Source organism: Rissa tridactyla, chromosome 1, assembly GCF_028500815.1.
Source record: "Rissa tridactyla isolate bRisTri1 chromosome 1, bRisTri1.patW.cur.20221130, whole genome shotgun sequence".
NCBI lineage: Eukaryota > Metazoa > Chordata > Aves > Charadriiformes > Laridae > Rissa > Rissa tridactyla.
The window spans coordinates 208,743,486-208,760,531 of NC_071466.1; the positions used below are offsets into that span (position 1 = coordinate 208,743,486).

The following is a 17,046-nucleotide window of genomic DNA, read 5'->3' on the forward strand; positions in this document are numbered from 1 at the left end:
CCAGGAAGTTTGCCTACTGTGAGTTTTTAATACTGGACAAATTTAGCTCTGGGAGCTAAACATTGGGAGCTAACATTGATGGGAGCATCTTCTTGAGACATGAGGAACAAGATGACTTATAAAAGGCTGGATAAGACTGTTTAAAAACAGAAACCTCTTTAACTAATGGTAAAAATTATCTAATTTTATTTATACTGTATTTATACTATACTATTCTGTTGGCATTTCTACAGTGTCAGTGTCAATGCTTCATACAACTATTTTGCATTAGAATTTTCTGCTTTAGAAGCATTAGTTTTACATTTCCTCACTTTTAATATTCTGATTTGAAAACCTTAAAGTTAGTCTTTAAAAAGTCTCATTGGTTATTGAATTCAATCAGAATGCTATTAAAAGAAAATTGTGATTAGAAACAAATAATAAAAAAGTCTTGTCAGTTCTTTAAATTACTAGTAGCTAGCAAGATTACATTCTGTGGCACAGAACAGAAATTTTATTTTGCAAAGGAACTCATGATTTTTAAAAGGTCATTCTCTTTATAGAAGAAATAAAGATATCCATATTATATAAAAAAATAAATTTCAGAGAGTGAAAAAAAGACTTTGGTTGACTAAACTGTTTAATCTGTATTTTAATTTTGTATTATCAAAATGAAACACTTCATTTGTGCCCAGAAAAACTGCTTACAGAAAAGCCTTTTCCTCCTTGTTTCGGCTCCCTGGTCTGTATTTTGTCATTATTGGCATGTGTTAGAATAACGATGTCAAATTACAATATCTTGATTTCTACCTGGTTACTCAGCCTAAGCACACAATCATTCCTTGGTAAACATAAGAAGGTAATAACAAGGGTACTTATGTAATATAGCTGATGTGTTGTAAATATATGTCCAATTTACACCATGGTAATGTGTTCACGTCTATATGCTGAACTACTTATAAGTTAATTTGTAAGTTCCAAGATGACTGTTTTATACTGACAAACTGTATGCCATAACCATCCAAGATTTATAGGCATCCTTCTTAGAACTAAATGCTAATTGCTATTGCACATGTGAATAGTCAATATTACAAGATGGTTTCTCAAGAAAAGGAGCTGTAAATCATCATCGAAGTCAGTTTAGTCTTTATCTTTTTGAAGAAATTACAGTTTAAAATATTACTGAAAAAAGAAAGTTTTGAAGAAAAAAATGGCTTTACGATACCTTAAATCATAATTTGAGACACGAATACTTAAAAATGTTTCAATATTTAAGTCTCTTTAGTTTCAGAGGATGTCAGATCTCTAAATACAATTGATATCTGTGATTTACCAAGGATCATTGTACTGATTGTACTGGATCAGAACTTTAGCCTCTCCGTATCTTTAGGGATTTGTTGAGGTGTTTTTTAGTGAAAAATAGTATTATTTACTTATCCAATTGGAATGCCACAAGAGTTAGTAATTACCATTTGCACAAATCTGTATATAAAATGGCATCAGCAGTTAAGTACAGACAGTATTATGTATTTCCTTCCATCACTATTTAAAAACACACCTGTCTGAAATCCTTCAAATGATTCTGTCCTGAAATACATGTAAAATACATTCTTCAATGTCTAGATATTGTCCTTTACCCACTGAAATGGAATCAAAGTGTGATACCTAAATTGTTATCTTCTCTTCCATTTCTGCCACGTGCTCTCTTGGGAAGAATTCTATCTAGCAATGTTCAATGTACAGCACAGAGAACATTAAAATACGTCAATAAAAAAAAATAAATAAATCAGAGTTATTTTATGAAGTACAAGATAGGTGAGGCACCTGTTTTATCTTTAATTCTGAACAATTTGAGCTGCGTCTTTTTTTTTTTTTTTTTTTTTTTAGGATTTTTCCAAGGAGCAAAAATGGAGGGGAAAAAGGGAAAAAAAAGTCTTTTTATGTAAAAATAGCTATTCCTTTTTCATTCGTTCTGATTTGAATTTCAGAGTGTTCTAACTTTAAAAATACTTACAAGTAGATATCTATGGATTTTCTTTTTTTATTCACAAAACTTCTGCTTTACAAACTTTAGCTAAGTGTGCTTAAAAGTCTGATAACAAGAGCAAAAGAAAGATAATCCTTATTTATGGTATTAACTCAAGAAGTCCTGATTTTAGTTAGAAGGCAATGGGAGGAAGTAAGATATAACCAAATAAGAGTGCAATATATGTCTGTGTGCCACATTAGAAATCACTAATTGATCTACGATTAAAATCTGTTGCTATCAGAGATGGAAATCCAATATATGTATCTTAGATTTGTCTAGAGTATAATGTGCTTTCACCTCCTTACAGAACATAAAAATGACCAGACAGGACTGAGACTACCGTGTGATGAAAATTTTTCCTTACAAATATTTTTCATTAGAAAAAAACCCAAATTTTTAACAACAATTACAAAATTCTAAGTCTACTTTTTAAGTCTTTTTTTTTTAGATTTTAAAAAAAAATAGTCCCTGGAAGTGACACCTTGTTAACAAAATTAAGCTTACTTGTCTTGGAAAGTCCTGCAATAGTGTCTTATGTTTCACACCAGATAACCTAATTGATATAGGAGTTTTTTAGCTCTCCTTCTTGTTTCTTCCAAGAGGGAGAATTTTGGCTATGTTACTCTGAGCATAATTCAGAGATTCCCTTGGTACAATCAGGGGACACCATATCTCTTGATAATATCAGGAGGAGGAAACACAAGATGTGATAGGAGATATATTTCAAACAGTAAACTTGGTTTATAAAAATATCAGTTTTCCACAGCACAATTTCTAAATCAGAATATTTTTCTGTCCAAATACTTGGTTATCACAAGGTAAAACAAAACATAACAAAACAAAACAAAACAAAACAAAAACCACACAAAAAAAACCCTTGACCTGTTTGACTGGGATTATTTGAAAACATAATTTTGGCACTTTTCCTGAACCTATTCCTACTTTCATAACATAATAATCAGCACCTAATTTGCCATGCTGATACAAAACTCCATCATTCTTAATTTCTCAAGAAACTGTATATTACTCACTGCAGCTGATAAAGTGACTTGTTGGTGACTTTGTATCCAGCAAATGCATTTATTTAAGAGATGTGGCCCTCTAGTACAGGCTATTATAAACTCATCTATTCTTCTGACTTGAAAGCCTACCAAGAACCCTACCTAAAAGTACTTGTCTGTATGAGATAAGCTAATAAAAAGTTTGCGTACTTTAACATACCATGTTGAGGCATCACAAAGTATTCCTCAAATGCTTAAAAGACTTTGGTACTGCAAAAAACTGTATATTTTACCATCACAGATTATTCCCTTTTGGGATGAAGAACTATGAAAACACTCCAATTTCAACAATTAAACGCCAAAGTCCTGAGAGTCTACAGAAGCAGGTAAATAAATCCGAAATATTGGAAAAATGATTAAACAGGAACTTTGCCTTAGTTTCAAATACTTAACTGCTGGAGACTGAACATCATGCAAGAAGTATTGAAAAGTTGCATGTAGAGCATAGGACTAACTGGTGAAACACTCACTCAACGGGAGTCATTGATTTTATAATTTAGAATCATCCCGTACAGACAATAACAATAAAGAGCAGGAAGACATAAAGGAGAGGGTTTGTCAGGATCGGATTATAAATTGTACCAAGGGAGAAGGGGCTGGGAGGGAGAAAGCCACTTACTATTTTTTCTCTCCCTGCTTCCACATGGCCAGTTCTTGGCAAAGGTGCTGTTTGAATGGGAATTTCTTCTTCCTGAGCTTTTTCAGCTTTTAAAACTGTTTGTGAAATCCCAGTTGTCAAACCGTCTTTCTTAACATCCTCTTGCTTCTTAGGTGCTTCGACTTCTGCTTTCTGTTCAGCAACATGGTCTTTAGTCTCAGCTGTAATTTGTTCTTTTTTGTCCCCTGGATGCGGTGTGCTCTTTTCTGGGAGCACAGATTTTTTATCTTCTTCCGAGGTGCTTAGGGGTTTCTTTTGATCTGAACTTACTGTTGCAGCAATTTTGTCTGCTGAAAGTGTCTTTGACAGTTTCCCCTGCTGAAGTTTTGATTCTTCTTTTTGAGCTTCCTGTTGGATTTTCTCCACTGATGACGTTTTCATGGTTTTCTCATGTTGAAGTTTTGGATCTTCTTTCTGAATTCCAGGTTGGATTTTATCAACTGAAACTGCCTTTGACAATTTGACCTCCTGAAGTTGTTCATCTTCCTTCTGAGCTGCAGGTTGGATTTTGTCAGCTGATAGTGCCTTTGCCATTTTCATCTGTTGGAGTTTTGGGTCTTCTTTCTGAATTCCATGTAAAATTTTGTCAGCTGAGGGTATCTTTGCCAATTTTGCTTCTTGAAGTTTTATGTCTTCCTTCTGAACTCCATGCAAAATTTTATCAGCTGAAGATGTTTTTGCCAGTTTTGCCTCTTGAAATTTTGCATCCTCCTTCTGAACTCCATGCAAAATTTTATCAGCTGAGGGTGTCTTTGTCAGTTTTGTTTGCTGGAGTCTTGGGTCTTCCTTCTGAGAAACACGTTGGATTTTATCAGCTGAGGGTGTCTTGACAAGTTTTCCCTGCTTAAGTTTTGCATCTTCTTTTTGAATTCCTTGTTGGATTTTATCCGCTGACGATGTTTTTTCCATTTTCTTCTGTTGAAGTTTTGGGGCTTCCTTCTGAACGCCTGGTTCTTCTTTAGGTTTTGCTGCTGCTGGAGTAGGCGGTGTGGAAGTCTTCTGAGGGGAATGTGAGACAGCAGGCATAGGCTGTTTTTGAGGAGCGGCAGGCGGTTTGGATACTGGTTGCGAAGGGCCTGTTTTCGGAAGAGGCATCTTGCCCATATCCCCAAGTTGTCCTGACATTGCCCTTTGGGTCTGGCAGTTTAAGCACAGCCATTCCTGTACCTGTGATGCAACAAACATGAAGTTACTTATTTGAAAACTTAACAGTAAAATCACATTATGTTTTTAACTGATACAGTTTAATACTTTTAATCTGAATGCTATGTGTACTGAGGAGTTATTTTCTTTGTTTGCTGCTCTTGCAGGAAGATCCATAACACTTTTCTAACAGAAATGAAGCACGTCACATTCCAGAAAGCCAAGCTGAACAAACGTAAAAATACACTGTGAAAACTAACAGTAACTGCATTGTTCCAAAGTATTAATGACCTTTATGTACAAAGTTTGCTTATGTATTTCTAACATCTACTGTTTTCTAAAGCCTCTATAATCCATCAATAGTTCCCTCTGATTTTGTAAATCTGTGTAAAAGGGCACCAAGTGGGACTAATGGCTCTTTGCGTTTCTCTTCAGCTTGTGTTTCTCTTCCCCTCTTGAATTTGTGTATATGTATCAGTGTATAAATTTAATATGGCTGTAACCCGAAAGGGACATGACCTGTCTGCTCTCTTTATTGCTAAATCCTGCTGCACACTGGCTCCTTTTACTCTTCTTCCCAGAAAACCAGGGGAAAAAAAAAAAAAAAGACAAATGCTTACATCTGTGCAAAAGATATTGTTGCCAGTTGCCTAGCTACTACATGAGAGGAGTAATCAGACTGTTTCCAGTGGGATTCAGGGTATAGTTTCTTTAGACTAGCAAAAGGAAAATTTAAACACAGGAAAAGTACTGAAAGGAAATAAAAAGCCCAGAATCTTCTGGATACTAGAATAGGTAATACAGCTCTACTTCACTAGTGCAAAATGAAGCTCACTGTGGGATGAGAGATCTATGTTGTACATTAAAATCTTTGTATGCTTGGTTTTAACTCCTTTTACTTTGATGATGGAAGGCCTCAGCAATTCATTCACTGTATTTCTCTGATTTAGAGAACTTAGCTTCCAACTGAATGTGAAGCACATAAGCAAAATTGTTCTCTTAGTAATTACATAGGTAATACTGCTGATAATATTAGGATAGTACAGATGCCTGATCAGTTATATACCATTGAATATTTCAGAATAACCAATGGTATGTTATCAGTTGCCCAGAAGGTATGCCATAAGTCAGAGGGGGTACCTGGCAGAAGTGTGCAACCTCAGAAACATTCAGGCATTTTATATTAACAAGTAATAGAGTAATAACTGAGATAATACCAAAAGCAGAGACCAGACCTCCAGCTCTGCCCCTGCCAGCCAAGAATGCCCGAATGACAGGAGTGTAAGCATCAGACTCCCTGCTCTCCTTCTGACTCCATGTAACTCACCTTTTCCAGTGTAAAGAGGGGCCTAACTTCCAAAAATGCACCAACAGGATTCTCTACCAAGAGTACTTAACACTTGGTAATGCCAACATATTGTCATTGATATGGCGTTTCTCACAGAGTGGTAGAGTTGGTTGTGACAGGACCACAAAAGGCTTTTCAAGATAGTCAATAAGAAGTGAGGCATCTCTCTATTCATCTGTAACGACGGAGCTTAGGCACTCAGCTCACACACACCAGCAAGGGTATTTCTGAGTGCATTGGTGATGAGTAAAGTTTTTGAGCACAGTAGGTATACCCAGGACACTGTGATTTTTGGTATCTTTAGAAATTAAGACATTTTGAGATTAGCTGGTTTCAAACACGTTCTGGAATTATCTAAAATCTATCAAAACCCCAATTTGTGAAGTCTACCTGCATACTTCAGATCCCAAATCCCATTGTTAAATGGCTCTACAATTCTCTTGTTTTTTAATTGTTTTTAAAATAATGAAATCACTACTATGATGCTGCCCCTTTGAAAAAATAGCTGATTAAGCTAATAAGTGAAATATAAATTACAAGAATTGCAGATGAAATGAGAATTGCACATGAAACAAAAATCAGTAAGATCTCATGTGGGCTAATTTTGTTGAAACACAACTAAGGAGAGGCTATTTAATGTATAAAATAATTTTCTTTGTCTGACAAATTTTGTTTCAGGCACAAGAAATGCAAGAATGCATGCATCATCATTTAGGTCTTCTAACAATTGCCTTGTGTATTTATTATTCTACTTTCATAGAAAATGAACAAGCTAGTGAGTCCCAGTAATAGACACAAATAAATGTTTATTAAAAGTATTTGGCAATATTGTCCCAATAAATGAAGTTTATTGACTGTATCAGCTGTCTCCAAATGCAATGGAGCCCCTAATAGTTACCATACCCTTTGCAACTCCAAACTTTATGTGTCTCTGTATCAGATTTTTAAATATAATTTAGTTTTGTCTTTTCTGCATAAAAAAGCATTAAAACATAATCCTCCAGGGAAGATTATCCCCCTCCATAGGACTTTAAGTGCTCCAACGGCACGTCATTTGTCTGGGAAGCACTAATTAAGAAATACAAATAAAAGTAATTTCTGTTTCAAAGAACGTGTAAAATATAACTTAGTTTCCTTCAAAATATTTCTGTTAGAGGGGTTTATCTGGAATTTTTCCAAGTTTCTTCACTTTTTATGGGCAGCAACATTTTTTTTCCTAGAAAACAGTATTGGGAGCCGTAAGTATGTTGTGAACTTATAAACTTAAAATGCTAATACACCAGGAAACAAATGTGGCCCACAGAAAATCATGATGTTAGTATTATCAGCAGTTTATAAGTGACTAAATATACTAGATAGTATTTAGTATTAATAGACCCAATTTCATATTATCCTTGATTCTTTTCTCATAAAGATTGTGAAGACCACCACACAAAGTTGGCTAGATAATTATGATAGATCAATTTTTTATTAGATTTATTGGAGGGCCCAAAAGCATTCCAACCCTCTAAAAAGGGGGTAGGTTTTGCCTTCTCCAATCAGCTTGACAAATACTAATTTCACAATGTAAGCAGATAGAATACCATTATTATTTGTGCTAATATAGCTCCTGTCAGCACGGGGCATGGGAATAAGACAATACGTAAATGTTATTAAGCTTCTCAGAATCTAGCCTTAACCACCTTTAATTTCATAAAAATATAATTAGTGAAATAACCACAAAATAATCCATGGTTCGAGAGTTTGCTGAATTTCACATGCATTCTATATAGATATTCTTAAAGAACATGTTACTTTATACATTAAATGCACATGTTCTTCTCACAGCACCATTTGTGAAATAATTTACATTTATTTCCTTACAATATACACATATCCAGTTTCTATGGTCTCTATGTTTGTTTCTTTTCTATACATCTACGTTTGGCTCTTATTGCTTCTTCTTGTTCTGCTGGTTATGTAGATCCCACTTAGTAACTCTTCAGCTGCAGCCTACTCACTGCTCATACACTTGCTCCTTCTCAGATTCATCAAGGCACTTCCCTTCCCTCATTTAAATCCTTCACAGATTCAGTTCTTTAAACTGTCTATAATAATTTTAGCAACTTTAGTAGTAATATTAGGCATTTAAAAACTAAAACAGTTACCCAGGCACTGTTTCCTCTTAGCTTTGTTCATCTTCCCTATTCAGTGTCTTTTCTCAGTCTCACTTCCTGAGTTGAAGTAAAGTTCTTGAAGAACTTTACTTCAACTCAAGGACTGTGCTTTGTGCTGAACACATAGTAGAACAAGTCTCTTGAAAAGTAACACAGTAACAATTGACATGAGCAAAGGAAGGTGACAATGAGCAAATTGTCAAACTGCACTAAATCTTGTCAGGAGATGGAAGTCCCAGTCTTGCCTCCTTGCCACGCTGACACAAGTGATGCTAGTGAAATGACCGGGAATTGTCCAGATATGCAGTGATTTAATGAAACTTGTCATTGTCCTCTTGGACTTTTGTTACATCTGCATCTATTCACTACTTTATTTTTTAGTCTTGCTAAATAGGCATGGCAAATACTTCTCCCAAGATCCGCGTTTTAAATTCCAGTTTGTTTTTATATTCATTTGCATATCTGATCACAAAAGAGCCTACAAAAATCTTCTTATATCACCAGCCCTCTAGCTCTTGATTCTCTGTCAGAATGGCTCTCTGTAAAATCAAATTTTGTACCATAAAGTCATATGCCTCAGTTTTAGACTTGTCTTTTCCTCAGTTAACCTCATGCCCTGAATGCAAGCTTTTCCCTAAGGCTATCTTTTCAGTTAGCCTGTCAACCCAAATTTATTAGGACTTGAGAAATGGACATCATCTTCTTTCAGAAGTCTTTCACTAGATAAATCTTCTTAGTTCTTTACAGAATTCTTCACACGCTTTGGTTCCTGAATTGGCAGTAGACACTATTATTGGCCTCACAAGCGGTACTTGTGTGCCTTAATATTCTGAATCCTTGGCTCTCTCACCGTGTTTTCAGCAATCCTTACAACCCCATATTGCTGGACAGAAGAAAGTAGCTGTGTCACAATGTTCTCATTCAATTTTATAATAAACAAATGTAATCATGAAAAGGGCATACATCTAACATCCATTTTGAATATCTAATTTTCAGTTGTCACGCAAGAGCTCAGGCATTTCGGTTCCTTTTTGCTTTTGTATTCGCATACCACAATGTTAGATAATTTCAAGGTGGAAATAATAGATCAACTATCCCATCTCCCTCCCAGTCAAGGATTTTTTTATTGCAGTATGTTGATAAATTAATTACCCACTTTTGGCAAACACTAATTGGTAAACTAAAGTTTTTCTCTAACTGAATTAATACATTTGTGAAGGTGAAAAGAAACACTTCGTCCCATAAAACATCTCTAAGTTACTTCAAAAGGTAAATGTTTTTGTTTCATTTAGATACCAGCCAACTACTTTGTAATGGTTAGATCATATCTTTATCCCTCCCTAATTCTTTCTTCTTACTGCTCTTAGTAAAACAATATCATAAAACTGACATAGGAATGAAAAAAGTATTAAGAAATAAATCTCTGAAAAATTAATATCCTTCTGATTTCACTATTTAAAATAATCACATTGCAAAATGGAACCTTTATCGAAAACCATATGCTAATTTTAAGAAACTGAATATATCTATGAAAAGAAGAGCATGCTTTTTCTCCCTCATTACCTCATAAACCAAACAGAGGGAGGAGGAATGCAGGCCATCACTAGAATATTTTTCTTATTACTCATATTTGCCACCTTTTTTTTTAACTAAACATGGATTTGAGTATGTTTCTTAGAAAACACAATAAGGAGACATTTAAAAGTAAGACATCTCTGTCATAAATACTAATATAAACTACTCGTTGGGAGACTAAGACAGTTTTGCCTTGGACATTTATTTTTAGTTGATTTGGTTTTTATTTTCACAAACTTGTACAGCATGTTTCTAAAATCTTAAATGAGTAAGACTCGTAATGAAATAATAGTAGAAGTAACCACACAGAGAGGAAAAGCAATCCGATGAACATAAACTCCATCTTGAATATGAGAAAAAGCTGGGAAAAAGAAAGAATTTACTAAAATTGACTCTAGTCAAATTGTGCAAAGGAAGTTTAAACAAGCAACAAAATATTTGGTATCCCTGTAGATAAAAAGATCCACAGTGCAGTTAAGATTGCTTCAGAGTTTAAGGTATGGTCCACATAATACGTGCTTTAATCTCAAATTTTTATAATAGTGAGATTGAACACAAGCAATTGTCAACAGGAAATAAGTACACAGAACACAAAGCATCATATTGGATGTGGAAATTCATGACCATGGTCTAATAGTATGAATTAAAGTATATTGGCATAAGAAAACCAAACCAAGCAGCTATACATAATCCATACAAATTGAGTGACACACATTCAACTCACATCCACTTTTATTTAACGTGTAGAAGAAGTGATCCTGGTAACTACAGCCCTGCTAATCCAGTTCAAATGTTTACAAAGCTTTAGAAAATAATTTGAAAGAAAGTTGAATCGATCCTTATGACGAAGAAAAGGGACATGTACTAAAAGGCAATATGGGTTTACTGAAGGAAGACTGTGTCAGATAAACCTTGTTTTTTTTCTTGGATAATATCATATATTCTACAGGTAAAAAATGAAACTATGACATGTTGAGCATACCCAGACTAGAGAAAAATACTGAACCTGTGCCACCGTGAAATGCTTAGTCAAATTACTAGAGATAGGTCAAGTAATTGTCACATAGGGAAAACACATCTCCTATAGAGGGAAAGTACCCTACATTCTTCTTAAGTTTTAGTTATTTTTATGTGTTTTAGTTACTTTAAAGCAGATAATGTATTCAGGCTTTGGAAGCTTTCACATCCTCCTGCCCTGGAGAGATATACTGTGATGTGAGGCTGGAGTCACTCTTCCTCTTGTGAGGTCCCTGTCCCATTTGTTATGGAATGGCCCTTTTTGCAAACCGAAGGAGAGAAGGAACTCTTGAAACCTCCAGCCCAGAGGTTCAGATGTCTATGATGCAAGGCCTAGGTTGGTCCAGCACAGCTGTGAGTCCTCAATTGAGTTTTACTGAGACAAAGGCTGTTAAGATGTGAGGTGTGTGAGAGAAAGCCAGGGAACGTAAGGAAAAAAAAATCCAGAAACTGAGACCAAAACCACAGAGTGTCATTGGGAGAAGAATTCAAGAAGAAAAATACTGGGATGAAGGGGTATAAAACCAAAAGAAAAATACACAGAAGTGGGTGGCAGCAACTCAGCAACAGCGATGGTCAGTCTGTTCCAAGGAGCAGGAGAAGCTGATGCTTCCTAACCTGGCTGATGATTGCCTGGCCAGCAAGGGTCTCACTGAGGTAGTGAGGATATTAATATTAGTATTTCTTCAGATGTGTCTGTTTGCTGTGTCCATTCAGCAACAAATAATTGCTCTGTACTGTACATCTTCTTTGTGAGTCCCTCTGCACATGGTAGGCTTTTCCTACACAAAGTGGTGCACAGAGGGACGGTAACTCTCTCACCTTGAATGGGAACGGTGGTCAGAGCATTTCTTTGGGATGTGTGAACATCCAAATATACAAACTGAAATCCTGCACAGACTGAGGACTCAGATCTCCTACCTCTAGGGGAAATATTCAAATTGCTAGATTTACACAAAAAGAAGGTACCATCACTATTGCACAGAATAATAAAGGAGCATATTTATTCAGAGCATGATCACCGAATCGGACTGTAGATCTGGCAGGAGGAAAAAACACAGAAATAAAATACAAAACGCCCACACTCCTCCCTATCCAAAGAGCGTTAGGCAGGAGGCAGCTGCCTAAGCACGAAGGTTGGCAGAGACACGGTCCACAGTTGAGCCTCTATGGTGTCCAGAATTAGGAAAAAATATGGAAAGGTTTTCACAGATACTCTGTGCCTGTGGAGGTCACAGGCAGTTTTCCAGGATCATTCTCCTGAATTCATACACATAAATTTTGTCTAAAATGTTGCTTAGAATCTTAAACATATTTTGGGATATTACCTCAAGTGGAGAACAGGATGTGCAAACACATGCTCAGTCAGATGGTTGATTTTTGAAGAAGAGGTTAGAAGAATATGGCTAATTCAACCTAGGGAAATGAATCCCACAAATATGACTTATACAGTAGGAAAGGTATACTGGCTGCAAACCAAATGGATATAAATTGTCCATGAATAAATTTAGGTTTGAAACTATAAGACACTTCCTTGCCATTAGTGATGTGTAGTTTGGAGTACGATACAGTAGGAGTGGTGGTACGGAGAAATACAGCTGATTTCAATATATGATGTGATTGCCAACTAAATCACACAATTCATGAAATCCTACCAGTTTTACGAACTTCATTCCTGTAATAGTACTGATGAGCAGAATGCATCATATTATTAGCATTAAACAGATTTAGAGCATTTAGCCGACTTTAAACTTCAAGCCTTCTTTCAGCTACCAAATAGAGATCACAGAAATCCACAAAAGCTGGTTCAGGTAAATGTAAAACACCAACATAAAACAAAAAACAGCAAAAATTCCTGTGGAATAAAGAAGTTTGTCAACAGAAGGAGAAAGGGATTAGATTGAGAATGCCTTTTTTTTGTTTGAGGTTGCAATCAAGCTGAGATTGTTATCCGAACAATGCAAAAAAAAAAAAAACAAACCACCTTTTATCTCTTTCTCAAATAAAGGCATTCTATATGTGATTGAGGAAGACCAAGTTATTTCAGCATCTCAGATTCTTGCCAGTAATTGATAATCTTACTTTTAAGCCATCACAACTGTGAAATAAAATAAGTTCTTTAAAACTGTTTTCATTGTACAGTTGTGTCTTTACCCAGTTACCAATGCTTATGTGACTTGTTGGTGTATACATTAAAAGTCACAAAAACTGACATGACAAAAAATAGATTTCATATATTTATTTCTATTGCCACTGCGAAGGCAATATAGCAAAAAATGAGTGAGAGACTTACCTGTTTTTCCTGTATGCATCGGTAGAATATTTGGCTACTACTGTGCATAGCTATTAAAGACAATGATTGCTATCCAGGCTAATGCAGCTCAATTATGGTATATACACAAAAGTCTCAAAAGACTTTGGTCAGTGTTGGAAGATATAAGCAATTATCAAAATAAGAATAGAATTAAGCTTACTTCTCTTTATGTCAACTTTGAAGTGCAACAGAACCCTAGAACAAAATTATGCCAAAAATTAAACTTTACCTGTTAAAAGGCATTGCCACTGACAGTGCCGGTATTTGTTCTGAACTGTGATACCTTAGCATATAGTCTGCTTGACGAGTTGCTGTTTCTACATGCTGCTGTAAGGCCCTTTGCTTTTTTTACTTGGTGTCTTGCTGGGCAGCAATAAGCGTAAAATCTCTTTTATTCCATGGCCGCAATCCATAATCTTCTGTCTTAGATTATGGGAATTCTAATCATTACTGAAGGAAATAAAGCAGTTCTAATAAAATAAATCTTAAATTTCTGAAGGCTGCTTTAGTTTCCATCCTTTAGAATAAAATGTTTTGGAGTAAAACTGTCGTTACATCCCTTAAAAATTACCTCTTGATTGTTTTTGCCTTCAGTTGCTTTAAGCATCTTCCAGCATCTCTTAATGGCAATATACTTCATGCTTTTAGAGGGAGAAAGAAACATTTCAGAATATTAGAAGACATATTCAAATCACATAAATTCAAGTTTATTGGAATTATTGTATAATTTTTCAGTGCGGTCTAACTGAACACTTCTTTAGGCTGTTAAATCTTATTTGTGGCTTAGCATTGTTCAAAACTCTGGGGTAGGCACTACCTAAGCAGGCGAGAAAGCAGGATTTCCACTCAGCTGTGGATGTGTATTGTGTAGACATTTTTAATTTCGGTTATTAACTTTTACCTTCAATAGAGAAAACCAGGAACATTTAGAAGGCAGTTAATCTCACCTATCATAGGACATTAGATAAAAGGACCAGCACTTTAGAAGTGTCAGTTTGTGTCCACTGACTATAGGGCAAGAGCATAGCTGATCAGACCAGTTACTCATGTCTGCAGTTGACCTAGCGAATATCAACTTGATTTTTGAGCTGGAAGAAACTGCAGCAAATAAGAAAAGAATAAAGATATGGGAGAATGCACGATGGCAATGAGAGAGTTACCCCAAAAAACCTGCTCTGGAGTCTTTATCTTGAATGGAGTGACTATGCACAACAACTATTTGGATTTTCTCCTCCTTTTTGTTTTTCCCGGGCTTTACTGTCTTCCATTCAAGTTTGTGTTTGCTCACTAACAGCAGCTTTCAGGGAATCTGAATTTCTGAACAAACACATCTTGGATGCTGGACTGATAACAACAGCATAAGAGGCTGAAAAGGTGCCAAACAATCCACCTATGTTTCTACAGTGTTGGTACATCCCAAGAAATTATTCTCTAGCTTGTTATTATCCTGCCAAGCAAAGCCTGATGACCTCCACAGGTCCCTTTCAACTGCAACCATTATGTGATTTACTGTACGTGCAAAAAACTAATACCTTGGCACCAGAAACTGTAACATTTTATTCAGTCAGAAGGTTTCAAAGAATACCCCCTAAAATCTAAGATCTTAAATAAAAAGGTCTATTTTATAGAGTGGTAGAGCAATCAGGAAGTTGTTCTTAATCCACTAAGATTTTGCTCTGGCTCCAGAAAAAGTACGAAAGCACTCATGGAACTTTGTCAGCTGGTTTATTGTCACTAATGATGTCTTCTTTTTCTCCCACAACAAATGATAAAGGAAGAGAGTTGTAAATACTACAGCAGATTACTAGAAAATTGCAGAGGAATTGGTGTTTCTCACGTGTCAGGAATTATCTGCTCCTTAATTTTAATAGGGTTGGGACTGCTGAATATTCCACTCAATTATGAACAGATGAAATGTGAACATGACAACACAAGGATGACCTGCTTCCTCAAGGGGTGACAACCGTGACATATGTATGTCCTTACCGTACTTCAAGATACCTCCTGGCACCTTCAGAAAAGGATTAGATTTTATGCCTTTTCAACAACTGCTCTGTTGTTGGGAATTTTTATTTTAGTAACTAAATTTGACAGATAACAATATTTCTATGTGTATTGTGTCTGTATATAATTTAATTTCCCTTAGTTATTTTGCTGAAGGCACATAGAGGCTCGTTATTATGCTGTCAGTGCACAAAAATGTATCACTCGTGTATACACCTATCATAGATGCAAAAGAAGCAAAGCTGTCAAAAAATAACTGCTTTTTTATTGTGGAGGGGGGAACATTACTATACTTGGTTTTACTCTGCATCTAGCTGCACTGTCATGTGTTTGTTGCTTTTTTTCATGCACTCTTATAACAAGATGACTAATTGTCCTCCTTTGCACTGGCAGGTTTAGCTGTAGGGGTGCTGTTGCCCAAAGCAAAGGAACGAGCCTTCCTCCTCCGTCTTACACAAAGAAATTCCCATTGAGTATTTTACAGCCTCTGGTGACCACTTCTTTTTTTACGATGGTAAAACCAACCCCAATGAAGGAAAAAACAGCAAAGTGGATATGGGCATCAATCCAAAGGTCAAAGAAGTCAACAGAAGAGTACTTCAGTGGAATTGGGATGATTAAAATCTGTGTAAACTTTGAGAAATTCTGGATTACAATGAAAATTCACAAACATTATCTGTAACAGAATAAACCTTTTTTAGAACTGTGCAAGGAAAAGATTCTGAGACCGTAGCTCCTTTAGACAATTATAGATCATACTTGCAGTGACTGTCATGATAATGTTGAAAGATCTCCAGGTGCTGCCACTATACAAATTTGTAATGATATTAACCTCTAACTCACATGGAATGACACCTTGTAAACCTATGGGTTGAATGTTTTAATTAGTGAATCTATAAAATTGAATTTAGGAAAGCCTGTTAATAGTCAATGTTTTGTCAAGGGAGGGTTAAAAAAGTCTCTCCTAAAATAAATATCCTCTTGATTTTCCACCTCTACCAAAGATTCATTAAAATACGTATCCTAGTGTTGATTTCTTTAGTTCAAATGGAGAATATCTATCATATGTACATACTTTATGTTTTTACCTTTACATACAAACTTTAGAGACTCTATACTATGGCTTCGTTTTAGAATACATACTACCATCCATTTATTTTTGTATTTCCAATGAGAACGTCTGAAGAGTTAGACATGTGGAGTGGCGTTTACTTTTGGGCATTGGGTTTTCTGCTAAAGTATAACACTCCAAGATTTTTTCAGAGTGTTTCCACAGTCCTCTACCCAAAGAAAGAACCCACCTCTATCACCCCAAGTCAGTGTACCCTTCTTTCACTGTGATGAACTCCATAAAAGGTAGGAGGATCCATAGGGGAGTCAGGGCTATCCTCACACATACCACAGTTTCCTCATCTGGCAGGAAACTATGCATGCTTTATAGCACAATCTATACTGGTAGTCACAGGTATTCATAATATTGCTTTAAAAGATAACACAATTTTAAGAAACCAAGAAGCCAATCAAACAAACATGAACTATATTTATTTTTGATTTTCTTTTTGTTTTTTAAGTCTTTAAGATATTTTTGAAAATTGACTTTTACAACAAAATATGCACAAAAATCAGATATGGAGAGCTGTCTGTCCTCACACATGACAATACAGTCTTTATATTAAGCAGTCTTCCTCCACAAAATCCATCCCAGCATGTTCTCAATATTATTTTGGTATCTCACTTTCCACTATCAAAAGACACTGCAGAA

General features: G+C 35.6%; 1 protein-coding gene across 1 annotated transcript in view; it reads right to left on the reverse strand.

Annotated features, from left to right (window-relative positions):
• PCLO (piccolo presynaptic cytomatrix protein) overlaps window positions 1–17,046 on the reverse strand; it is a 367,476-nt gene that overhangs the window by 196,572 nt on the left and 153,858 nt on the right. The window contains 1 exon segment of the mRNA XM_054219098.1: window positions 3,689–4,894. Coding sequence (XP_054075073.1) covers window positions 3,689–4,894 — 1,206 coding nt within the window.